We start from the raw sequence: 25735 nt of genomic DNA, 5'->3' as shown, positions 1-25735 counted from the left end.
ATCATCATCATTTTTTCATTTTGTAAGTGACTTGAGAAACTGCAAGTCGCTTCTGGTGTGAGAGAATTGGCCATCTGCAAGGACGTTGCCCTGGGGATGTTGCCTCGATGTTTTGATGTTTTTACCATCCTTGTGGGAGGCTTGTCTCATGTCCCCGCATAGAGCTGGAGCTGATAGAGGGAGCTCATCTGCGCTCTCCCCGGTTTGGATTCGAACCTGGCTGCCTTCAGGTCAGCAACCCAACCTTCAAATCACAAGGCTTTAACCCACTGCGCCACCGGGGGCTCCTATAATAACAACAACAACAACAACAACAACAACAACAGGGCCAAGCCCAGAATTAAGATGAAATTGATATGGTTTTTAGACTCGGTTGTGTACTAATCTGCTGATACGAGTGTTCCAAAATCAGAGAAATAGCCAAATCCAAAACACTTCTGGTCCCAAGCATTTCGGATAAAGAACGGTCAACTCATGGTGCTTTTTTGGGCTCATTTTGGAAAGAAAAATCCCTGTTGTGTTTGGATCTCTAAGCCAAAGAGTGCAATAGACAGGGATTTATTCCATACCGTACTGTAATAAAAACCCTCTCTTGGAAAGTGAGATGCCGGGGTCGAATTGGTCCCACGTTTCCTTTTTCAGACAAGCAGTCAAAAATTTGAAAATTTTGCATCCTTGAGTGCATCCACACTGTTGGAATTACTGCAGTTCGAAACCACTTTAACGACTGTGGCTAAATGCGATGGAATCCTGGGAGTCTTAGCTCAACGCTCTTGGACGGAGAAGGTGAAAGCCCTTTTCAAACTATGTATCATGCTGGGTTGTTGTGTGTTTTCCAGACTGTATGGCCATATTCCAGAAGTATTCTCTCCTGATGTTTCGCCCACATCTATGGCAGGCATCTTCATATACCACAACCTCCGAGGATGCCTGCCATAGATGTGGGCAAAATGTCAGGAAAGAATGCTTCTGGAATATGGCCATACAGCCCAGAAAACATACAATAACCCTGTGATTCCGGCCATGAAAGCCTTCGACAACACAATGAGGAGATACTCTATGAATTCAACGTCTTGAGCTTCCCAATGTTCTTGGACTTAGACGGTGCCCGGCCATGAAAGCCTTCGACAACACTACGTATCATGCTGAGAGCCATGGCAGTGAAACTGTGTTAATTCTACAGTGCAGATGTATCAAAACAAGAATGCTTCCGTTCGACCGCTCCAGATGCTGATGAGCCGCATGCAAATAACAAAAGGAAAACACACGCTTTTCATATATTGACGGATGATACAACCATAACAAAAGGAAATACACGCTTTTCATATATCGACGGATGATACAACCATAACAAAAGGAAAAACACGCTTTTCATATATTGACGGATGATACAACCATAACAAAAGGAAATACACGCTTTTCATAGATCGACGGATATTACGACCTCACTACCTGGAAATGGAACATATTTCCTTTGTGCGAGCCGCATCAAACAAGGTCCCTTGTTTACCCTTGGGTACCCTTGTTTACACATGAAAACATTTGTCTCTTTCCAAAACTAGGGCACCAATCTTCTCGTCTGCATCCACATGGCATCTGACCATTGTCTCCTCTACCGTTGCGCGCAGGACGTGTTCTTACCTTCAGCGTTGCCTCCCGCTCGACTCGATGCAATAGTGATGCTCGCTGTCCGCATCCGCAAAAGGGAAGGCACCGGCAGCCGCGTCGTCTCCGCTTAGTATGCAAGAGCTGCTCTCTATCGCATCGGTGATGTAGAGTGGCCAACCGTGCGCCTGCTTCGGCTTAACCTGCTGGCTCAAATGCTCGGCACTCTCTTGGCGAGAGACCAAGGATGCTCATGACCGCAAGAGGGCTCAGCGATGCTTGACTCATCCACCGCGCATCATAGCCCAACCTTCTCCGGGAACACAAAGGAGAAGGGTTTCGGTGCCACTCTGGCCGCAGAAGAGAGACAAAGGCAACGCAGGCGGCGGGGAGAGAAGCCCCCCTCTGAATAAATCATGGCTTTGTTTACGTACTTTTCTAATACATACCTGACAACTGTCCTCTTTGCACCATGCAAAATCGTAGAATCCAAGTGTAGGAAGGGACCCCCAAGGGCCATCCAGTTCAACCCCCTGTGACAGTGGTTCTCAACCTGGGCGCAGGAAATTTTCAAACAATATTTTAGCTCCCCCCCCCCCCCCCGCTGAATGCAGTGAGAGTGAAAGAAGACAGCCGTAGAGATTTGCTGTTTAGCAACACGCTTAGCTCTGTTTCCCCAAAGTGCCAAGCCTTTACCAGTGGGAAGAGTTTCCCTCCAGTAAAGGGAAACCCGGGGCGCGTTGCTGTTTCCTAGAACTTTTGTTTGCTCACCTCTCTCTCTCTCTCTCTCTCTCTCTCTCTCTCTCTCTGGGTACTGAACCAGGCGCCTCAATAGCGCCCCCAGGTGATTGGCGCCTTCCGCATTTGCGTACTTCACGTATAGCAGTGGTTCCCAAACTTATTTGGCCTGCCGCCCCCTTTCCAGAAAACATATTACTCAGCGCCCCCTGAAAAAGGGGGGGGCGTGGCTTAGAGGGGTGGGCCCTGCTCAAGAGGGCGGGGCTGAGCCTCTCCCCTAGTCCAAGATGCAGGGCTGGGAGGGGAAGGTGGGCGGGGCCAGGACTGGGGTGTGCGGCGTTACGAGCTCTGAGGCAGGGCTGAGCTCCTATCCTTGTCCTGCGGTGCCTGCCAGGACACAGGGGGCGGGGCTAGAAGAGGGGGCATGGCCTCTTTCCAAGTGCCTAAGCGGGCTGAACCTCTATACCTTGGCCCCATGTTCTCACAAGCGCCTCAGGGGAAGTATAGCCCCGCCCTTTAGTCCTAAAAGGCCTCTCAGTAGAGGTATAGAGGCTCAGCCCTGTCTCGCACTCTTGGAAGGAGGCCCCACCCCCTTACCTAGCTCCACCCTCTGTGTCCCAACAAGCACCTCAGGAGAGGTATAGATTCTCAGCCCTGTCTCAGGCTCTTGGGAAAAGGCTCCGCTCCAGCCCCACCCTTTAATCCTAAAAGGCCTCTCAGGGGAGGTCTAGAGGCTCAGCCCTGTCTCAGGCTCTTGGAAGGAGGCCCCACCCCCTTACCTAGCTCTGCCCTCTGTGTCCCAACAAGCGCCTCAGGAGAGGTATAGATTCTCAGCCCTGTCTCGAGCTCTTGTGAAGAAGCCATGCCACTCCCCTGGCCCCGCCCCCGTATCCGAATAGGTGCCATCACCGCCCCCCGGATCGCTGTAGCGCCCACGAGGGGGTGGTAGTGCCCACTTTGGGAATCACTGACATATAGGTTCAGCTGCCCCTGTCTGGGGGTTGGGACCTCTGGGGGGTCACGAGGGGGATATCAGAGGGGTCAGAAAAGCCCATCGGAAAACACATCTGTCTTCGAAACCGTATCTCTTTCTTTGAACCAGCGTGGGCTTTGAGATCTGCCAGGGAGGTCCTTCTCTCAGTCCCACCACCGTCTCAAGTACGATTGGTGGGAACAAGAGAGAGGGCCAAACCCTTCCAGTATTTTGGCAGAGAAGGCAGAAGAACTCTCTGCCTGTGCCAAGTGGTAGTGGGACTGAGAGAAGGGCCTCCCTGGCAGATCTCAAAGCCCGTGCCGGTTCATAGAAAGAGATGCGGTTCTCAAAGACAGATGTGTTTTCTGATGGTCTTTTTTGACCCCTCTGACACCCCCTCGCGACCCCGCCCAGGGGTTCCAACCTCCAGATTGAGAACCACTGTCATAGGGGGTAGACTGGTCCAGATCCATCATTGTTTGAGTCCCCAGTGCTCTCTGGATCTAGGTGAACTACAACTCCCAAACTCAAGGTCAATGCCCACCAAACCCTTCCAATATTTTCTGTTCGTCATGGGAATTCTGCATGCCAAGTTTGGTTCAATTTCATCATTGGTGGAGTTCCAAATGCTCTTTGATTGTAGGTGAACTATAAATCCCAGCAACTATAACTTACAAATGACAAAATCAATCCACCCAACCCCACCAGTATTCAAATTTGGGCGTTTCGGGTATTTGTGCCAACTTTTGTCCAGTGAATGAAAACACATCTTGAATATCAGATATTTACATGATGATTCATATCAGTAGCAAAATTACAATTGTGAAGTAGCAACTAAAGTAATTTTACGGTCGGGGATCACCACAACATGAGGAACTGTATTAAGGGGTCACAGCATTCGGACGGTTGGGAGCCACTGCCCTATGAGGACACACTCATAGGAAGAACTAATGTTTGGGAAGTAATGAAATCCACCCTCCAAAGACACGATTCCAGTGGCATTTTATGGGTCATTCTGTGATGAAAAGACTTGTATATCTGTGACTCAGCTCACTCCAGTCCAGCCATCAAGTGAACATGTGGAAACAGTACCTCCCAGTGATCAAAAGGTCAGAAAGAAGCACAAAGGTGGTTCCCCAATTATGTGGCTAAGACAACAGACATTCAGATTGGGCATCTAGACTGGGCCCATAACCCTGTTTGTTAAGGATTTTCTTGTGGGTTAAGGGGAGAAAACGACCCCAAAACAGCAGAACATCCAAAATATGCAAACACAGGATACAATGTTCCCTCACTACTTTGCGGTTCACTTTTCGCAAACTCGCTGTTTTGTGGGTTTTTTAAATAAACACTAAAATCTATATAAATAAAAACTAGCTGTGCCCGGCCACGCATTTCTGTGGTGAAGTATGGTGGTATGGGAAATAAAGTATTGAAGAATAGGTGGTAGTTAAGGTAAAGAGTAAAGGTTTTCCCCTGACATTAAGTCCAGTCATGTCTTACTCTGGGGGTTGGTGCTTATCTGCATTTCTAAGCTGAAGAGCTGGCGTTGTCCGTAGACTCCTCCAAGGTCATGTGGCATGACTGCATGGAGCGCCGTTACCTTCCTGCTGGAGCAATACCTATTCATCTACTCTCATTTGTGAGGCCTAACTCTGCCTGTCCCCTGGGCTGAGTGGGTTGCTAGGAGACCAAGAGGGTGGAGCTTAACCTTCTAACTGGCAGCAATTGGATAAAAACAATTATTCTTCTCCCTCTAATTAGGACTTTATTTTTCTTTTCTTTTTTGTTGTATGAACGTAGAGGCATGGATGGGGGGTTGTGCTGCCAAGTTTAGTGTTTCTGGGATGTGTAGTTTTGTTGTTTTGTCCTAGGCCGAAATTTCATTATCCTTTTATATATATAGATGTTCTGATAGTTTTTCCCTTAACTTAAACAAAAAAACTACACACCCAAAACACACCAAATTTGGCCACAAAAGACATGGTCATCCAATCTGTGTTTTTACATAAAAAACAAACAATACAATTTGGAAATCACTAAAAAAAAACCAAAAACAAAATAATGCTCTCTGCGCATGCGTAGAGCAGCCCCCCTCCCTTGGAATAACTACATCACTCACAGGCTCACGCAGCAGTGCATGAAGCCCAACCAAACTTTTCTAAACGTTTCTGTACTGGCCAGGGCTGGCGGATTATGGTTTGACTTCCTCTCACCAACCGACATTTATTTATTTACTAGCTTGGGGGCCCGGCAGTGCCCGGGTTATTAGTAGCGGGCATTGAGTTGTTTTGTATATTATGAATGGGCCCATTGATGCAGATCTATGGCCGATGGGGTTTGCAGTAGTTTCTGGAAGGTACTGGAAGGTACTGGAAATCCCATCGTCTGTGGTCAATCCTCCCAAAAACCTCAGAGGTATATAAGAAGAGTCATGGGGGTCTGTGCCATCTTTGGTACAGATACATGACTGAGGGGGTTAGGAATAGTCTCTGGATGTGGGTGAAGGTACTTCAGATCCCATCATCCATGTTCCATTCTTCACCAAATTCTCCAGGGTTGACAGTCATAGGGAGTTTGTGTTCCAAGCTTGGTCCTAGTCTGTCATTCATGGGGGTTGTGTGGTCTGTAAAGCAGGTGATGGTACGGCAAATTCCCTCATCCGTGGTCCATCCTTGTCCAAACTGCTTCAGATGCATCTTTTATAGGGGGTTGCAGTGGTCTGTGGGAGTCAGATCCCAGGGCGGAAGCATACATACATACATACATACAAACAAACATACATACCCACAAACACTGACTTTTATTACTATATACCTGGTTGGGTACCTGGCGATGCCCGGGTTATTTGAAAAAGGATTTTAATTTTTTTAAAATGAATTATCCCATTAATAAAATGCATAAGGTTGTAGATGGACAACATCCACAACATCCTGTGGTGCAGGCTCGTGAGCAGCCTGCTGCAATAAATCACTCTGACCATGAGGTCATGAGTTCGAGGCCATCCCGTGGTGGGGTGAGCACCCCTCAATTAAAAAAAATAGCCCCTACTCGTTGCTGACCTAGCAACCCGAAAGGTAGTTGCATCTATCAAGTAGGAAATAAGGTACCACTTATAAAGTGGGGAGGCAAATTTAACTAATTTATGACGTTGGAATGAGGAAGTGCCATCACAGTGGATGATGTCTCGGTTCTATGTGTATATGGGCATTGAATGTTAGCCCTATATGTATATAATGTGATCCACCTTGAGTCTCTTTCGGGGTGAGAAGGGCGGAATATAAATACCGTAAATAAATAAATAAATAAATAATGTTGCCTAAGTACCTGATGTTGCCAGGGTTCATCTGGTAAGGATATATATTATAGGCATTTTTGGATTTTGGATTTTAAGAATAAAGCTATTAGAAAATGCATAACCATATAAACAGAACCATTTATATATATATATATATATATATATATATATATATATATATATATACACACACACACACACACACACACACACACACACACACACACACAGATCACATTATATAAATATAGGGCAAACCTTCAATGCCCATATACACACAGAACCGAGACAGACGCAGAGGCAATTTAACCTTCTCCTGAGGGGATGTTCGATTCTGGCCACAGGGGGGAACAGCTGCTTCATCATCCACTGTGACAGCACTTCCTCATTCCAACGTCGTAAATTAGTTAAATTTGCCTCCCCACTTTATAAGTGGTACCTTATTTCCTACTTGATGTGGTGCTACAGTAGAGTCTCACTTATCCAACATAAACGGGCCGGTAGAATGTTGGATAAGCGAATATGTTGGATAATAAGGAAGGATGAAGGAAAAGCCTATTAAACATCAAATTAGGTTATGATTTTAGAAATTAAGCACCCAAACATCATGTTATACAATAAATTTGACAGAAAAAGTAGGTCAATACGCAGTAATGCTATGTAGTAATTACTGTATTTACAAATTTGGCACCAAAATATCACGATGTATTGAAAACATTGACTACAAAAATGCGTTGGATAATCCAGAACGTTGGATAAGCGAATGTTGGATAAGCGAGACTCTACTGTACTTCCATCAACCCAAGATCAACCTATTAAGCATGAAAAGGCATCGTTAAAAAGATAATGTTGCCTGCTGTCTTTTGAAGAAAGTAGGGCCTTACAAAGAAGATGATTGCTGCCTTCTTTTGAGGCAAGATGGCATTCTTCTTTTAGGCCTAGCAGCATGGGGCCAGCCTGGAAGGCCTTAAACATGTCAGCAGAGGAGCCCAGTGGTGGTTGGGCAAGGTGGGAGGGGGGGGGGGTGATGTGTGTCAAGTTTGGTCCAGGTCCGGTCTTCCTGGTGGTCCCAGTGGTGTTTTGGATTACCAAAGTGTAGGCCAAAGGCTGTTAACTGTCCCAAAGCTAGCTTCGTTCTGAGGAGATAAGTAGGCCGAACGAAGCCAGTTGGTAGTAGTTTTTGCCTCAGCAGTCCCAGTGGCCTGTGAAAGTGGAGGCCAATCAGAAAGCTGGGCCATATTCCGGCTGGCCAATCAGAAAGCTGACCCATATTCCACCAGGCCAATCAAAACGCGAGCACATATTCCGCCAGGCCAATCAAAACGCTGATACATACTCACATACAAACATTCACTTTTATTATATACTAGCTTGGGGACCCGGCAGTGCCCGGGTTATTTGAGAACGGAATTGCTTGCCTTTGTTCCAAGTTTAGTCTCGATCCAGTGTCAGTTGGCTTTAGTTGGTGTGGGTGAACTACAACTCTCATATGCAAGTCCATGGTCCATCCCCCTGCAAACAGCTCCAGGATGTAAAGTAGGTCATGGGGAGTTGATGTGTCAAGTTCGGTCTTGATCAGACACTGGTGGGGGTCGCAGTGGTCTGGGGAAGTGAGTGAAGGTACTGTAAATCCCATCACCCATGGTCCGTTGTTCCCTCAAATGATAGTAGGATGTAAAGTGGGCCATATTGCACCTATATGTCAAGTTTGGTACAGTTTCATCATTCATGGGCATCACAGTGGTCTGTGGGAGGTGAATTGGATGAAGGTACTGGAAAACCCATCATCCTTGGTGCATTCTCCTGGAAACCACACCAGGACATAAATTGTGTCACATTGCACCTGTGTGTCAAGTATGGTACAGTTTTGGCTTTCATGGGTATCACAGTGGTCCGTTGGAGGTGAATCGGGTGAGGGTACTGCAAATCCAATCATCCATGGTCCATCCTGCCCCAAACCAGATCAGGACGTAAAGGGGGCCACATTGCACCTGTGTATCAAGTTTGGTACAGTTTCGTCATTCATGGGAATCACAGTGGCCTGTGGGAGGTGAATTGGATGAAAGCAGGCCTGTAGTGAGGGGGGGGGGGGGGGGGGGGGTTAGGGGTTCAAACCGCCCCCCCCCCCACGAAATTTTTCAAGTTATAAAAAAAATCTCGTTTACTCATGAATTTTAACTGGTTAACCAAATCCCCATGCTAAGTCTATGAGATGCAAAACATTAAGAGTCCCTCCAGGCACTATCTCAAGCAGATATTGACAGGTTTGTAGCAAGGAGGGGTATGTGCTAGGGGTTCAACCCCCCCCCCCCCCGAAATTTTCAAAACCCTTCCCGAAATTTTTTTCTGGCTATGGCCCTTGATGAAAGTACTGCAAATCCCATCGTCCTTGGTCCATCCTCCCCCAAACTGCTGCAGCATATAAAGTTCCTCATTTGGGATATATATACCAGATTTGGTTCAGTTCTGTCATTTGTAGCAGTTGCTGTGGTCTCAAGAAGTGAGCGAAGTTAGTGCATGTCCCATCATCCTTGGTCTATCCTCCCCCAAACTACCCCAGGACTTAAAGGGGTTCATGGGGGTTCTGTGTGCGAAGTTTGCTCCAGTTCCATCACTGGTGGACATCGCAGTGGCCTGTGGGAACCGTAGTGATTGAAAGTACTACATATCCCATCACCCATGGTCGATCATCCCGCAAACGGCACCAGGTCATAAAGCACATCATGGGGTAGGCTGTCTGGAATTGTGGGAGTTGGAGTCCAAAACCCCTGGAGGGCCCAAGTTGACCCGTGCCTGGTTTAAAGGCTTCCATACAATCCTAGAGTTAGTAGGGGTGCCCAAAGGCCATCTAGTCGAACCCCCTTCTGCCATAGAGGAAGACACCATCCAAGCCCTCCTGACAGATGGCCATCAAGTCATAAATACGATTGGGAGATAGAGTCCTAGATTTGAAAGGGGTCTCTGAAGGTCATCCAGTCCAGCCCCTTCTGCCACAAAGGAAGACACCATCCAAGCTCTCCTGACAGATGACCATCCAGTCATAAATACAATTGGGAGATTTGAAAGGGGTCTTTGAAGGTCATCCAGTCCAGCCCCTTCTGCCACAAAGGAAGACACCATCCAAGCCCTCCCAACAGATGGCCATTCAGTCATAAATATGATTGGGAGATTTGAAAGGGGTCTCTGAAGGTCATCCAGTCCAGCCCCTTCTGCCACAAAGGAAGACACCATCCAAGCCCTCCCAACAGATGGCCATAAAGTCATAAATATGATTGGGAGATTTGAAAGGGGTCTCTGAAGGTCATCCAGTCCAGCCCCGTCTGTCACAAAGGAAGACACCATCCAAGCCCTCCCAACAGAAGGTCATTCCAACCATACATACGATTGAGACATTTATTTATTTATTTATGTCTGATATTTCTCCCCCGCCTTTCTGCAATGGACCCAAAGTGGCTTGCAAGGTCATTAAGTCACGTGCTAACACCCACCATATAAATAAAACATAAAAGTAATGTCAAGCAATAGTATAAGACATAAAAGTAGAAGAAGCTGCCTTCTTTGGAGCAATCTTAAGGAGGCAAGATGGAGTCCTCTTTGGGGCCTAGGGGGAGAAAGACAGCCTGTAAGTCTTGAGGAGGCAAGATGGCGTCCTCTTTGGGGCCTAGGAGGAGAAAGACAGCCCTGCAAGTCTTGAGGAGGTAAGATGGCGTCCTCTTTGGGGCCTAGGAGGAGAAAGACAGCCTGTAAGTCTTGAGGAGGCAAGATGGCATCCTCTTTGGGGCCTAGGAGGAGAAAGACAGCCCTGCAAGTCTTGAGGAGGTAAGATGGCGTCCTCTTTGGGGCCTAGGAGGAGAAAGACAGCCTGTAAGTCTTGAGGAGGCAAGATGGCATCCTCTTTGGGGCCTAGGAGGAGAAAGACAGCCCTGCAAGTCTTGAGGAGGCAAGATGGCGTCCTCTTGGGGCCTAGGAGGAGAAAGACAGCCTGTAAGTCTTGAGGAGGCAAGATGGCGTCCTCTTTGGGGCCTAGGAGGAGAAAGACAGCCTGCAAGTCTTGAGGAGGCAAGATGGCGTCCTCTTTGGGGCCTAGGAGGAGAAAGACCGCCTGTAAGTCTTGAGGAGGCAAGATGGCGTCCTCTTTGGGGCCTAGGAGGAGAAAGACAGCCCTGCAAGTCTTGAGGAGGTAAGATGGCGTCCTCTTTGGGGCCTAGGAGGAGAAAGACAGCCTGTAAGTCTTGAGGAGGCAAGATGGCATCCTCTTTGGGGCCTAGGAGGAGAAAGACAGCCCTGCAAGTCTTGAGGAGGCAAGATGGCGTCCTCTTTGGGGCCTAGGAGGAGAAAGACAGCCTGCAAGTCTTGAGGAGGCAAGATGGCGTCCTCTTTGGGGCCTAGGAGGAGAAAGACCGCCTGTAAGTCTTGAGCAGGCAAGATGGCGTCCTCTTTGGGGCCTAGGAGGAGAAAGACAGCCCTGCAAGTCTTGAGGAGGTAAGATGGCGTCCTCTTTGGGGCCTAGGAGGAGAAAGACAGCCTGTAAGTCTTGAGGAGGCAAGATGGCGTCCTCTTTGGGGCCTAGGAGGAGAAAGACAGCCTGCAAGTCTTGAGGAGGCAAGATGGCGTCCTCTTTGGGGCCTAGGAGGAGAAAGACAGCCTGCAAGTCTTGAGGAGGCAAGATGGCGTCCTCTTTGGGGCCTAGGAGGAGAAAGACAGCCTGTAAGTCTTGAGGAGGCAAGATGGCATCCTCTTTGGGGCCTAGGAGGAGAAAGACAGCCTGCAAGTCTTGAGGAGGCAAGATGGCGTCCTCTTTGGGGCCTAGGAGGAGAAAGACAGCCTGTAAGTCTTGAGGAGGCAAGATGGCGTCCTCTTTGGGGCCTAGGAGGAGAAAGACAGCCTGCAAGTCTTGAGGAGGCAAGATGGCGTCCTCTTTGGGGCCTAGGAGGAGAAAGACAGCCTGTAAGTCTTGAGGAGGCAAGATGGCATCCTCTTTGGGGCCTAGGAGGAGAAAGCCAGCCTGGAAGGCCTTAAACATGTCAGCAGAGGGGCGAAAGGGGCCCAGTGGTGGGTGGGTAAGGTGTGGGGGGGAATAAAAGTTTCCATAAAGGAAGCATTTAAAAGGAAGCATTAAAACATAATTATTTTCCATCATTAGTTGGATGCAGAATGCTGAGAATGTGTGAGTGAACTGTAATTCTTAGAACCAAAGTTTTTTTTTTTTATTATCAGTATGACAGTTGGGCATGTTGGGTCTATGTGGTCCAGATCCGTTGTCAGTGGGTTCATGGGTCGTAGGGGTTATGTGTGTCAGGTTCGGTCCAGCTCCGGCCTTCCTGGTGGTCCCAGTGGTGTTTTGGATTACCAAAGTGTAGGCCAAAGGCTGTTAACTGTCCCAAAGCTAGCTTCGTTCTGAGGAGATAAGTAGGCCGAACGAAGCCAGTTGGTAGTAGTTTTTGCCTCAGCAGTCCCAGTGGCCTGTGAAAGTGGAGGCCAATCAGAAAGCTGACCCATATTCCGCCAGGCCAATCAAAACGCGAGCACATATTCCGCCAGGCCAATCAAAACGCTGATACATATTCCGCCAGGCCAATCAAAACGCTGATACACACTCGCATACAAACATTCACTTTTATTATATATATATAGATATATAGATATAGATATAGATTTATTTACTAGCTGTGCCCGGCCACGCGTTGCTGTGGCGAAGTATGGTGGTATGGGAAATAAAGTACAATGGAGTCTCAGTTATCCAAGCCTCGCTTATCCAAGCTTCTGGATAATGGCTTATCCAAGCCATATTTGTAGTCAATGTTTTCAATATATCGTGACATTTTGGTGCTAAATTTGTAAATACAGTAGCATTACTGCACATGGAACTACTTTTTCTGTCAAATTTGTTGTATAACATGATGTTTTGGTGCTTAATTTGTATAATGATTACCTAATTTGATGTTTAATCGGGTTTTCCTGAATCCCTTCTTATTATCCAACATATTCAGTTATCCAACATTCTGCTGTCCTGTTTATGTTGGATAAGTGAGGCTCTACTGTATATTTATAATCTTATATTTTCGGCTTAGAACTGGATTATATGAGGCCTCTTCTACACAGCTGTATAAAATGTACACTGAAGTGGATTATATGGCAGTGTGGAGTCAAGATTATCCAGGTGAAATCTGATAATCTGTATTTTATAGGCAGTGTGGAAGAGGCCTAAGTGAGGCCTAACTCTGCCTGTCTCCTGGGCTGAGTAGGTTGCTAGGAGACCAAGTGGGCAGAGCTTAGCCTTCTAACTGGCAGCAATTGGATAAAAAACAATTATTCCTCTCCCTCTAATTAGGACTTTATTTTTCTTTTCTTTTTCTTGTATCAACCTAGAGGCATGGATGATGGATTGTGATTTCAATTTTAGAGTTTGGGGGGCCTTTAGTTTTGTTGTTTTGTTGGTTGCCGGGATTCCATCACTCTTTTATATATATATAGATTTACAATATTTATATTCCGCCCTTCTCACCCCGAAGGGGACTCAGGGCGGATCACATTATACACATACAAGGCAAACATTCAATGCCCATAAACACATCGAACCGAGACAGAGACAGACAGACAGACAGATGCAGAGGCAATTTAACCTTCTCCTGAGGGGATGTTCGATTCTGGCCACAGGGGGGAACAGCTGCTTCATCATCCACACTGACGGCACTTCCTCACTTCCTCATTCCAACGTTGTAAATTAGTTAATGCTCGTGCCCAGAACGTGAGGGAGGAGGACATCTAAATCTAAATCTAATCTAATCTAATCTAAATCTAAATCTAAATCTAAATCTAAATCTAATCTAAATCTAATCTAAATCCATAATAAAAGTGAAAACCCGTATGTGTGTATGTGGCACGGATGTCTGCTCACACAGACAGCCTCCGGCCTCCACAAACAGGTTATACTTCCCAGGCCTGAGAATCTAGCAAGTCACCTCTTTGCACTGAAATTAAGGTTACAGCGAGCGCCATGAACATGCAGCCCATCCCCTGCCAATGTCCTTTCCAAGCACTACGGCCCATCACCCAAGGCATGCTTTCGTTTGGGGACCATTTCATCTTAGATTTTGCTTTTTCTTCCACCACAGGCAGGCATCCCAGGGTTTTCCATTGCTGTGGAATTTGCATGGCCCCGCCCGCTGCTCTTTCCTTTCCAATCTCTTTGCATAACAAACAGAGCAGAACTGAGCTGCAACTAAACTTACTGGAGGAGTTTAGGGATTGACTCCACATGGTGGAAGTTGTACTTCACTCTGCATCAAGTCAGAGCACTGTCACTCCTACTGGGGAATATAGAGGAGTTGTAGTTCACCTACACCCAGAACGCACTATGAACCCAAACAATGATGGGTCTGGACCAAACTTGCCATGCATCCCCGATATGCCCAGATTTGACTACTGGTGGGTTTGGAGGGGAACTGGACTGGAAGTTGAGGAGTAGTAGGTACTGGGATTTATAGTTCACCTGAAATGAATGAGCATCACACTTGGCACACAGAGCCCCCCATAACCAATACAACATATTGAACAAGGTTGGGGAAAAGGGAGTTATAGTTCACCTGCAGCCAGATAAACACTGACCCCCCAACCGACAATGCACTAGGACCACACTTCACACAGAGAAGCCTCATGATCTACTGAACATACTGCAGGTATTTGTGGGAAGGGGCCTTGATTTTGGGAGTTGTAGTTCACCTCCATCCAAAGACCACTGAACCCAGCCAATGACGAATCTAGACCAAACTTGACACACAGACTGAATATTGCCTGCTGGGGATACTGATAGATATTTCGGGGCAATTGCCCTGGGAATCTGGAAGTTGAAGTAGTTCATCCCCATCCAGACAGTACTGCAGCACACCTGGTACACACACCCAAAATGGCCAACTTATAATACTGGCAGGGTTTGGGAAGGATTCAGCCACGATTCTGGGAATTGTAGTTCACCCACTCCAAACAGAATACATAACATTAAAACACAAATAATACCATTCTCAAATGACCCGGACACCGCCGGATCCCCAAGCTAGTTGACTATAAAGAAGCCTAGCGTCCCTACTTCACGGATTTTCACTTATCGCCAGTGGTCCTGGAATGTAACCCCCACGATAAGTGAGGGAACACTGTACTTATAGCTGAGCATTCAGCTCACAGCAAGCAGAGCGTGAAGTGCGATGTGGCAATAAAGAATGTAGAGCTTATTATAATAATAATAACTTTATTTTTATACCCTGCCTCTATCTCCCCAAAGGGGACTCAGGGCGGCTTACATGGGGCCAACCCCGAATAAAAACAATAGCAATATAAAACACAACAATAGACAAAAAACATGCACAATTATAAAAATTTAAACATTTAAACATTTAAGCTTAGGAGGCAAACATGCAGAGGCCTGGCTTTAAAAAATCACAAAAATAATTCACAGAAATAATTTCTACATTTCGACAAGTAAAGAACTGGGTCCTAGCTACAATATAACTTCATCTCTTCCAAGGTTTAAAAGAGAGATAGGAGGACAAGTGGTTTAAGTCAGGGGTCCCCAAACTTTTTAAACAGGGGGTCAGTTCACAATCCCTCAGACTGCTGGAGGGCCGGACTATAGTTGGCCACCAAGCAATAATAATAATAATAATAATAATAATAATAATAATAATAATAATAATAATAATAATAATAATAATAATGGCCACCATCGGAAAATACATCACACAGTCCTAGACACTTGGGAAGTGTTCGACTTGTGATTTTGTGATATGAAATCCAGCATATCTATCTTGTTTGCTGTGTCATAATAAAATAATAATAATAATAATTTTTAAAAAATCACACAGTCTTAAACACTTGGGAAGTGTTTGACTTGTGATTTTGTCATACGAAATCCAGCATATTTATCTCGTTTGCTGTGTTATACTGTGTCTTTGTGTCAATAATAATAATAATAATAATAATAATAATAAAGAGGGTTGGAAGAAACCCCTTGGGCCATTTAGTCCAACCCCCTTCTGCCTTTGTGCTGTGGGGGCCGGATAAATGGCTTTGATGGGCCACATGTGGCCCACGGGCCGTAGTTTGGGTACCCCTGGTTTAAGCTGTCGTTCCTTTCATTGAGCCTTTCCCTTTCTCCCCCTTGGGCACTCCCTTCTTTTCTCCTTCCTCTTCTCCTCTTTTCACCTCTCCAAATGATGGCAATCCCAAAAGGATTCGTCAGCCACTTAGTTGCGGTTGTTTCTGGAACATTTCCCACGTGCTATTCTTTTTTTCGCAAAAGGAGGCCACGTAGAAAAAGTAATAAGTTGGCAACGTGACAAAAGAGCTCTATATCTTTTGCACCAGTCAAATTATCTCCACCGACGTCTTGTCTGCAATGTTGTCCTCAAATGGAACAGCAAGTGGAGCCTTGGGATGAAAACTCATCAGATTTTGCACTTCCTGAATCAATATGTAGGGTGGAATCCAGTTTCTTTAGATACGAGGGTTGAATGAAAAGTAATGCCTCCACCTTCGTTACTTGTGTTTGAATGAGAGTATTTTAATAAATCAAACGTAGAATAATCCTTGGAATGTGCTCGTTAACTACCACTATTCACTTTTCCACGTAATTACCAAACAACTGGATGCATTTCTGCCAACAATGAACAGGTTTTCTGAAGCCGTCACAGGAGAAGTCGACACTCTGTTTCCGCAACCGGCGTCTCACAGTCCCCATCATGCACAGATCTTCCGATAGCCAAGCAAAGCAATCATGTGACCCACCCATTCTTGTGAAATGCCGTTTATGCTTGAAATTTCTCTCGGAGTGATACGACGATCGTCCTGAATCAATCTGTCCACCTTTTGCTTGTGAAACTCGGTGGTTGCTGTCACAGGACATCCAACTCTTTGTTTGTCATGCATGTCAGATGTTCCCACCTCAACATCTTTAAACCTACTCACCCAATGACACACAGGACTCGCATCAACATTTCTGCCAACAATGAACAAGTTTTCTGAAGCCGTCACTGAAGATGTGGACACTCTGTTTCTGCAACCAGCATCTCACAGTGCTCATCGTGCTCCCATTTGTGCCATTTTGCAGCGGGTGCAAAATGTGTACACGAGAGAGAGCACACGCAATTCAGTCTCTACACTACAGAATTAATGCTGTTCAGTGCTATGGAGTTTTGAGAGTTGTGATACAGCCACTCAGAGTGATAATAATGCTACACCTGTCTGCCGAAGGAAAAACAAGCTATCATTACACTCCAAAGGCCGACTTTTACTCAGGGAATTTGGAAACAGAGCGTGAGGACTTCGTTGCTTAAAAAAGCTTTGCAGTTCAGCCAAGTCAGCGAGCCGTTTCCATTAGCGGGAGGATCGATTTCTTTGCCATCAGCTTCTTCTCCGAGAAAAAGTTGTCACCAACGGCAGCCAGATCGGGTCACTTCTTCTCCTTCTACCCCACCAGCAATGATGATCTCTTGTCCAGAAAGCTCCAAGGTTGGAGCGACTTGTGGATCGTGACATGTGATGGGACTTCAGCTCCCATCATCCCCAGTCAGTATGGCCAGTTATTACGGAGAAGGGTGGATGAATAAATTCCATAATGTTTCCCTGCCTCCAGAATTAGACACAGATCATCCCTGAGCTGAAGGCAACATTGGATGGAAGCCATGGAGTCCACGCAACATTGGATGGAAACGTTCTTCTAGTGTGGCATCTAGAACTATATGCAGCTCATTCCTAGAATCATAGAGTTTGAAGAGACCTCATGGGCCATTCAGTCCAACCCCCTGCCGAAAAGCAGGAAAGACTGGTGGCAACCTTGGATGGGGCAACCAAAGCTTGGACATAGCCATTCCTAGACTGCCAGCAACCTTGGATGAAAAGCATGGTCTACTGCCAACTTCAGATGGAAACCATGAACTTCTGGCAACTTTGGATGGAAGCCTTCTTCAAGTGTAGCACCCAGAACTGAATTTAGCTATTCCTGGACTGGTAGCAACCTTGGATGAAAACCATGAACGATTAGCAACTGAAACCAGAGCCTACTGGCAACCTTGGATAGAAATCTTCTTCAAGTGTGGCATTAGGAACTGAACACAGCTAGTCCGTGGATTGTCAGCAACCTTGGATGAAAACCAAAGAGCAGTGGCAACTTTGTAGAGAAACCATGGACTACTAGCAACCTTGGATGGAAAGTTGCTTCAAGTTTGGCATCCAGAACTGAATGCAGCTCATTCCTAGACTATCAACAATCTTGGATGGAATGTGTGGCATCCAGAACTAGCCATCACTGAGCTGACGGTGACATTGGATGGAGACCATGGACTACTAGAAACCTTGGATGGAAACCATGGACAACTACCAACCTTGGATGGAAAACATGGACTATAGGCCACTTCAAATGGAAAGGTTGAAAAGTGTGGTATCCAAAACCAGACACAGACCATCCGTGAGCTGATGGCAACACTGGATGGAAACCATGGAGGACTATCCACCTTGAAGGGAATGTTTCTTCAAGTTTGGCATCCAGAAGTGAATGCCAACCGACAACCTTTAATGGAAACCATGGACTACAAGCAACCTTGAATGGAAAATGTGACTTCCAGAACTGGCTATGCCTGAGCAAATAGCAACATTGGATGGGAACCATGGACTATTAACTAACTTGGAAAGTTTCTTCAAGGTTGGCATCCAGAACTGAATGCAGCTCATTCCTGGATAACCAACAACCTTGGATGTAAACCATGGACTACAGGCAACCTTGAATGGAAAATGTGGTATCCAGAACCAGACACAGGCCATCTGTGAGCTGATGGCAACATTGGATGGAAACCATGAGCGATTACCAACCTTGGAGGGAAACCTTCAAATTTGGAATGCAGCTCATTCCAGGATGACCAACAACCTTGGATGGAAAGTGTGGCATCCAGAATTGTCCATCCCTGAGCTGACGGCAATATTGGATGGAAACCATGAATGACTACCAACCTTGGGGGGAAACCTTCAAATTTGGAATGCAGCTCACTCCAGGATGACCAACAACCTTGGATGGAACTACCAACCTTGGAGGGAAACCTTCAAATCTGGCATCCATAACTGACTGCAGCTCATTCCTGGACAACTGAGAACCTTGGATGGAAAGTGTGGTATCCAGAACTGTCCATCCCTGAGCTGATGGCAACATTTGATGGAAACCATGACTACCAACCTTGGAGGGAAACCTTCTTCAAGAGAAACATCCAGAACCGGACACAGCCCATTCCTGGACTACTAACCTTGGATGGAGATCCTTTTCGACCTCAGATTATTCCTTCCCAGAACTTCACGCCCTCTCCATTTCAGGGTCCCACCCCTCCGTTTCACAAACACACAACGTTGGTTTGGTTCACCTGTTTGGGACTTCCAGGTCAGCTCGGCTTACAATATGGTGTTGGTGTGGGGAGTAGAGCCAGTGGAAAGCCATCAGGGTCCTCTCCTCAATCCGGAACCGTCCTTCCCTCACGTACCTGGAAAACATATAAACCAGGAAGCTTTACAAGGATCTATAGCAGTGGTTCCCAAACTTATCTGGCCTTCCGCCCCCTTTCCAGAAAAAATATGACTCAGCGCCCCCTGGAAAGGGGGACATGGCTTAGAGGAGTGGGCGTGGCTCCTGCTCAAGAGGGCGGGGCTGAGGCTCTCCCCTAGTCCAAGATGCAGGGCTGGGAGGGGAAGGTGGGCGGGGCCACAAATGGGCGGTCAGGACTGGGATGGGCAGAGTTATGAGCTCTGAGATAGGGCTGAGCTTCTATCCTTATCCTGCGGCGCTTGCAAGGACACAGGGGGTGGGGCTAGAGGAGGGGGCGGGGCCTCTATACCTTGCCCCCATGTTCTAACAAGCGCCTCAGGGGAGGTATACATAGGCTCCACACCTAGCCCCACCCTTTAGTCCTAAAAGGCCTCTCAGGCGAGGTATAGAGGCTCAGCCCTGTCTTGGGCTCTTGGAAGGAGACCCCGCCCCATTCCTTAGCTCCGCCCTCTGTGTCCCAACAAGCGCCTCAGGAGAGGTATAGATTCTCAGCCCTGTCTCAGGCTCTTGGGAAGAAGCCACGCCCGCTCCTCTAGCTCCGCCCCCTGTGTCCCAACAGGCGCCTCAGGGGCTCAACCCCGCCCCTCCGCTGGCCCCGCCCCCGTCTCCTAATAGGTGCCATCACCGCCCCCCTGGATTGCTGCAGCGCCCACTAGGGGGCAGTAGCGCCCACTTTGGGAATCACTGATCTATAGCAATGGAAGCTATAGGAATGTCTTCATGCTGTGTTTGTAAAATCTATACGCTGTGTTTTCACTGCATTATGTCTTCTTTGATTCTGCAAATTGGCCAACGCTCAGGGACTCCGTTTGGTTGCTTGCCTAATAAATCTAAACAGTAAATCAATGAGACGTGGTGCACAGAAGCCAACATGGTTCCGTCAGCTCAGAGAATGTATTTTTGACAACTGCACTGTTTTCGCAGTGGTGAAGTAGTTGAATCGATTATTTGTCGGCATGAATGTGGGAACGACATTCATGACAAAATACATCCGTAGGAGAGAGCTCCCCACCTTGCGACCTCAACATCCCCCTTCCAGATCTCGAACATGAGCCTCATCTACACTGCAGAATTAATGCGGTTTGATATCAAATACTACCATATTTATTTATTTATTTATTTATTCCTTCCTACTTTAGCCTCCTTCAATTCAACTCTAATTCAGAATACATTGTGCCAGCAGAGGGCACCAAATGAGCACCCGAGAGCATGCTGTTCATATTTATGTTATTCAACCTTGGAGCTGGACTACATTTCCCATAACCCTGACTGCAGTTGGAGATGATGGGAATTCGAGTACAATCCCATCAGGAGTTTTTCCAAAGACGTTCTTCGGATCCGGGATGTCTCTGGCTACATCTAGAATCCATACAGGTTGGTGTCACATCAACACTCTGTCGGCGGTTCGAATCTGAGGAGAGCGGATGAGCTCCCGTCTGTCAGCTCCAGCTTTCCATGTGGGGACATGAGAGAGGCCTCCTACAGGATGGTAAATATCCAGGCGTTCCCTGGGCAACGTCCTTGTAGATGGCCAATTCTCTCACACCAGAAGCGACTTGCAGTTTCTGTGGCAGAGAAGGGGAAAGGTCCTGTAAAACTACAACTCCCATGATTCCATAGCATTGATCCATGGAAACTGGAGTGTAGTCAAACTGCATTAATTCTACAGTCTAGATGCAGCCCTTGTTTCACTCTATGTTACTGGGGATCCCTCTCACACTTAGAGCATGAGAGTATTTTTATTTATTTTATTTACAGTATTTATATTCCGCCCTTCTCACCCCGAAGGGGACTCAGGGCGGATTACAATGAACACATATATGGCAAACATTCAATGCCAACAGACAAACAACATACAGTTTAGACAGACACAGAGGCATTTAACATTTTTCCAGCTTCACGATTCTGGCCACAGGGGGAGCTGTTGCTTCACCGTCCACTAGTGGCTGTACTTCCTCATTCCTTTCCTTGTGTTTTGCTGGCAGATTTATGGTGTTGTAAATTAGTTAAATTAGCCTCCCGCATAAAGCCTACCTAAATTTCCCTACTTGACAGATGCAACTGTCTTTCGGGGCTGCATAGGTCAACAGAAAGCCGGGCTATTTAATGGTCAGGGGCTTAACCTGACCCGGGCTTCGAACTCATGACCTCTCGGTCAGTAGTGATTTATTGCAGCTGGTTACTAGCCAGCTGCGCCACAGCCTGGCTCATAAACCATTCCATTGCTTAGAAATCTGGATCTATTTCAATAATCTAGACAAGTAGTGTCAAACCTTTGGTCCTCCAGGTCCTTTGGACTTCAGTTCCCAGAATTTCTGACCATTGGACAAGCTGGCCAAGGCTTCTGGGAGTTGAAGTCCCAAACACTTGGAGGAGCAAAGGTTGGACATCACTGGTGTAGAGCAAATCAGCAATGGAAACAAATGCCAAGAGAGGTGAAGATAGAGGAATATGCTATGTTGGAGTGTGCGGGAGATTCTCCGGGGATTTTACAACAGAAGCTTGAAGGCCATCTGTCGAGAAGGATCAGTTTGTATCTTCCTGCATGGCAAAAGGGGCCCTTGAGGTCTCTTCCAAGTCTAGGGTTTAATAGTCGATAGCAGAGCCGGCTCTAGGTAATTTTCAAGTGTAAGCGAACAGAATTTTGCCCCCTCCCCCCCAAACCAATCACTGAAAAATAAAAGCGTTGGATAAGCGAAAATGTTGGATAATAAGGAGGGATTAAGGAAAAGCCTATTAAACATCAAATTACTTAAGATTTTACAAATTAAGCACCAAAACATCATGTTTTACAAGAAATCAACAGAAAAAGCAGTCTCAACTGCGCCCCCATATGTTTTGCGCCCCAAGCAACCGCTTAATTCGCCTCATTGTTGGACTGGCCCTGGTCGATAGGCTTATGTATAGATTCGGTTTGATCGGTTCCCTTCGGTTAATTCAACTCTAGATCAATAGGCTTGTGCATGCATTCAGTTTGGTTAGTTCCCTTCGGCTTTTTTGGCTTGTTCGGCTGGCCATAACAGTAAAGACACTGCCGCTTTGGTTTGGTTTTTTTAACCGAAATGGCCCACATAGTTGCCAGGCAGGGCGTCTTCTATTTGGAATACGTGGCACATGCTTCCTTAACCCCGTTGCTCAAGCCCAGACTCCCTTGAAACGCATAAAGGACAAGATCCCAGGAACAGAAAGGGAGCCTTGTAAGATAATAATAATAATTAATAATAATAATAATAATAATAATAATAATAATAATAATAATAATAATATTTTATTTCTTGTAAAGAAATAAATTATAGTTCCCCGTTGCCGCCAATTGGCTGGATCTTCCCGGATCGTTCAGATTTTTCTATTAGCCGGTTTTCGGGAGACTCCCTGAAACAGATCTACGAGGGTTGAATGAAAAGTAATGCCTCCACCTTCGTTACTTGGGTTTGGATGGAAATATTTTAATAAATCAAACGCAGAAATAATCCTTTAACTACCACTATTCACTCTTCCACATAATCGCCAGACAATTCGATACATTTCTGCCTATGATGAACAAGTTTTCTGAAGATGTCACGGAAAAGGTCAACACTCTGTTTCCGCAACCAGTGTCTCACAGTCCCCATCGTGCACAGATCTTCCGATCGCCAAGCAAAGCAATCAGGTCACCCACACGTTCTTATGAAATGCTGATTATGCTTGAAATTTCTCTCTGAGGAATACAACGATCATCCTGAATCAATCTGTCAAACTTTTGCTTGTGAAACTCGGTGGTTGCTGTCACAGGACGTCCAACCACAGGACGTTTGTCATGCAAGTCAGTTGTTCCCACCTCAACATCTTTAAACTTACTCGCCCAACAACGCACAGGACTCACATCAACACAATCACCATAAACAGCTTCCATTCTCTGATAAATCTCCTTTGGAGTGACACCTTCTGCTGTCAAGAATTCAGTGACTGCACGTTGTTTAAGTCGCATTGACCGAGCATCTGCACAGGGTTCCATACTTCACACTTTAACAACACAACCGTTCAATGCTAAGGCTGCCCCGTCTGCGCAGGGTTCCATACTTCACACTTTAACAACACAACCGTTCAATGCTAAGGCTGCCCCGTCTGCGCAGGGTTCCATACTTCACACTTTAACAACACAACCGTTCAATGCTAAGGCTTCTCCGTCTGCACAGGGTTCCATACTTCACACTTTAACAACACAACCGTTCAATGCTAAGGCTTCCCCGTCTGCACAGGGTTCCATACTTCACACTTTAACAACACAACCGTTCAATGCTAAGGCTTCCCCGTCTGCGCAGGGTTCCATACTTCACACTTTAACAACACAACCGTTCAATGCTAAGGCTTCCCCGTCTGCTAAGGGTTCCATACTTCACACTTTAACAACACAACCGTTCAATGCTAAGGCTTCCCCGTCTGCGCAGGGTTCCATACTTCTCACTTTAACAACACAACCGTTCAATGCTACGGCTTCCCAGTCTGCGCAGGGTTCCATACTTCTCACTTTAACAACACAATCGCTCAATGCTAAGGCTTCCCAGTCTGCACAGGGTTCCATACTTCACACTTTAACAACACAACCGTTCAATGCTAAGGCTTCCCCGTCTGCGTAGGGTTCCATACTTCGCACTTTAACAACACAATCGCTCAATGCTACGGCTTCCCAGTCTGCGCAGGGTTCCATACTTCTCACTTTAACAACACAATCGCTCAATGCTAAGGCTTCCCAGTCTGCACAGGGTTCCATACTTCTCACTTTAACAACACAATCGCTCAATGCTAAGGCTTCCCAGTCTGCGCAGGGTTCTATACTTCACACTTTAACAACACAATCGCTCAATGCTAAGGCTTCCCAGTCTGCGCAGGGTTCGATACTTCGCACTTTAACAACACAATCGCTCAATGCTAAGGCTTCCCAGTCTGCACAGGGTTCCATACTTCTCACTTTAACAACACAATCGCTCAATGCTAAGGCTTCCCCATCTGCACAGGGTTCTATACTTCGCACTTTAACAACACAATCGCTCAATGCTAAGGCTTCCCAGTCTGCGCAGGGTTCCATACTTCTCACTTTAACAACACAATCGCTCAATGCTAAGGCTTCCCCGTCTGCGCAGGGTTCCATACTTCTCACTTTAACAACACAATCGCTCAATGCTAAGGCTTCCCAGTCTGCGCAGGGTTCCATACTTCTCACTTTAACAACACAATCGCTCAATGCTAAGGCTTCCCCGTCTGCGCAGGGTTCCATACTTCTCACTTTAACAACACAATCGCTCAATGCTAAGGCTTCCCCGTCTGCGCAGGGTTCCATACTTCTCACTTTAACAACACAATCGCTCAATGCTAAGGCTTCCCCGTCTGCGCAGGGTTCCATACTTCTCACTTTAACAACACAATCGCTCAATGCTAAGGCTTCCCAGTCTGCGCAGGGTTCCATACTTCTCACTTTAACAACACAATCGCTCAATGCTAAGGCTTCCCAGTCTGCGCAGGGTTCCATACTTCTCACTTTAACAACACAATCGCTCAATGCTAAGGCTTCCCCGTCTGCGCAGGGTTCCATACTTCGCACTTTAACAACACAATCGCTCAATGCTAAGGCTTCCCCGTCTGTGCAGGGTTCCATACTTTGCACTTTAACAACACAACCGTTCAATGCTAAGGCTAAAGATAGACAAAGATTCCAGTGGGTTGCTGTGAGTTTCCCGGACCGTATGGCCATGTTCCGGAAGCATTCTCTCCTGATGTTTCACCCACATCTATGGCAGGCATCCTCAGAGTTTGTGAGGTATATTCACAACCTCCGAGGATGCTTGCCATAGATATGGCCGAAACGTCAGGAGAAGATACTTCTGGAACATGGCCATACAGCCCGGAAAACACACAGCAAAAGAGGAAAGCATTTCTTTGAAGCTGCACATACCCAATGCAGCAAGGTGGCTCCTCTCCTTCCAGACTCAGCCCTTCCTTCCCACTTTGCCTCTTTTCTTCCCCACTCACCATCGCACCAATTCCCATTTCCTTTTACCGGGGGTCTTCTTGGAGGCCATTCTGCTCGGCCTGCCAGTCCAAGGATACTCTGCCTTTCATCCAGGGAGTGATGCAGCTGCTTGCAGTGAGTGCTGCTCAGCTCTTCCGCAGGCAAAGCAGCTGCACATGGTGCATTGAGAAGGAGCCGGGACCTTAAAAGCCTGAGCGTTTAAGGCCTCCAATACAAAACAGAGCTGAGATGGAGACATGGCAGTCTCCTCTCTTGCATCTCGCATCCATTTTGTGCATCATCCATCTGGGAACCGTTCCTTCTCAATGGGAAATTACACAGTCCAGAGTCGGAAGAGACCCTCTTGGCATACGTACCCAATACGCCCAAATTTGAATACTGGTGGGTTTTGAGGGGAATTGGCCTGGACATTTAGGAGTCATAAGTACCCCATGATCAAGAAAAAATACTGGAGGTCCTTGGTGAAAATTCAGCACGATTTGGGCGAGTTGTAGTTCACCTACATAAAGAGAACACTGTGAACCCAAACAGTGCCGA

General features: G+C 46.6%; 1 protein-coding gene across 3 annotated transcripts in view; it reads right to left on the bottom strand.

Moving 5' to 3' along the window:
- Window positions 1-25262, bottom strand: part of rap1gap2 (RAP1 GTPase activating protein 2) — a 173809-nt gene extending 148547 nt beyond the window's left edge. The window contains exons 1-2 of one of the 3 annotated variants that reach the window (XM_062960448.1): window positions 25198-25262; window positions 19013-19129 (exon numbers count right to left, since the gene is read on the bottom strand). In XM_062960448.1, coding sequence (XP_062816518.1) covers window positions 19013-19129; window positions 25198-25247 — 167 coding nt within the window. In that variant the 5' untranslated portion in view covers window positions 25248-25262. Of the gene's footprint in view, window positions 1-1641; window positions 1902-19012; window positions 19130-25197 lie in introns of those variants that run through there. The other 2 variants (XM_062960452.1, XM_062960454.1) reach the window with 2 other exon arrangements.
- Between the last annotated feature and the right edge of the window lie 473 nt (window positions 25263-25735).

Source organism: Anolis carolinensis, unplaced genomic scaffold (genome assembly GCF_035594765.1).
Source record: "Anolis carolinensis isolate JA03-04 unplaced genomic scaffold, rAnoCar3.1.pri scaffold_7, whole genome shotgun sequence".
In the NCBI taxonomy this organism is placed as follows: Eukaryota; Metazoa; Chordata; class Lepidosauria; order Squamata; family Dactyloidae; genus Anolis; species Anolis carolinensis.
The sequence above is the reverse complement of the archived record's forward strand: the minus strand, read 5'-3'. Positions and strand labels throughout refer to the sequence as shown.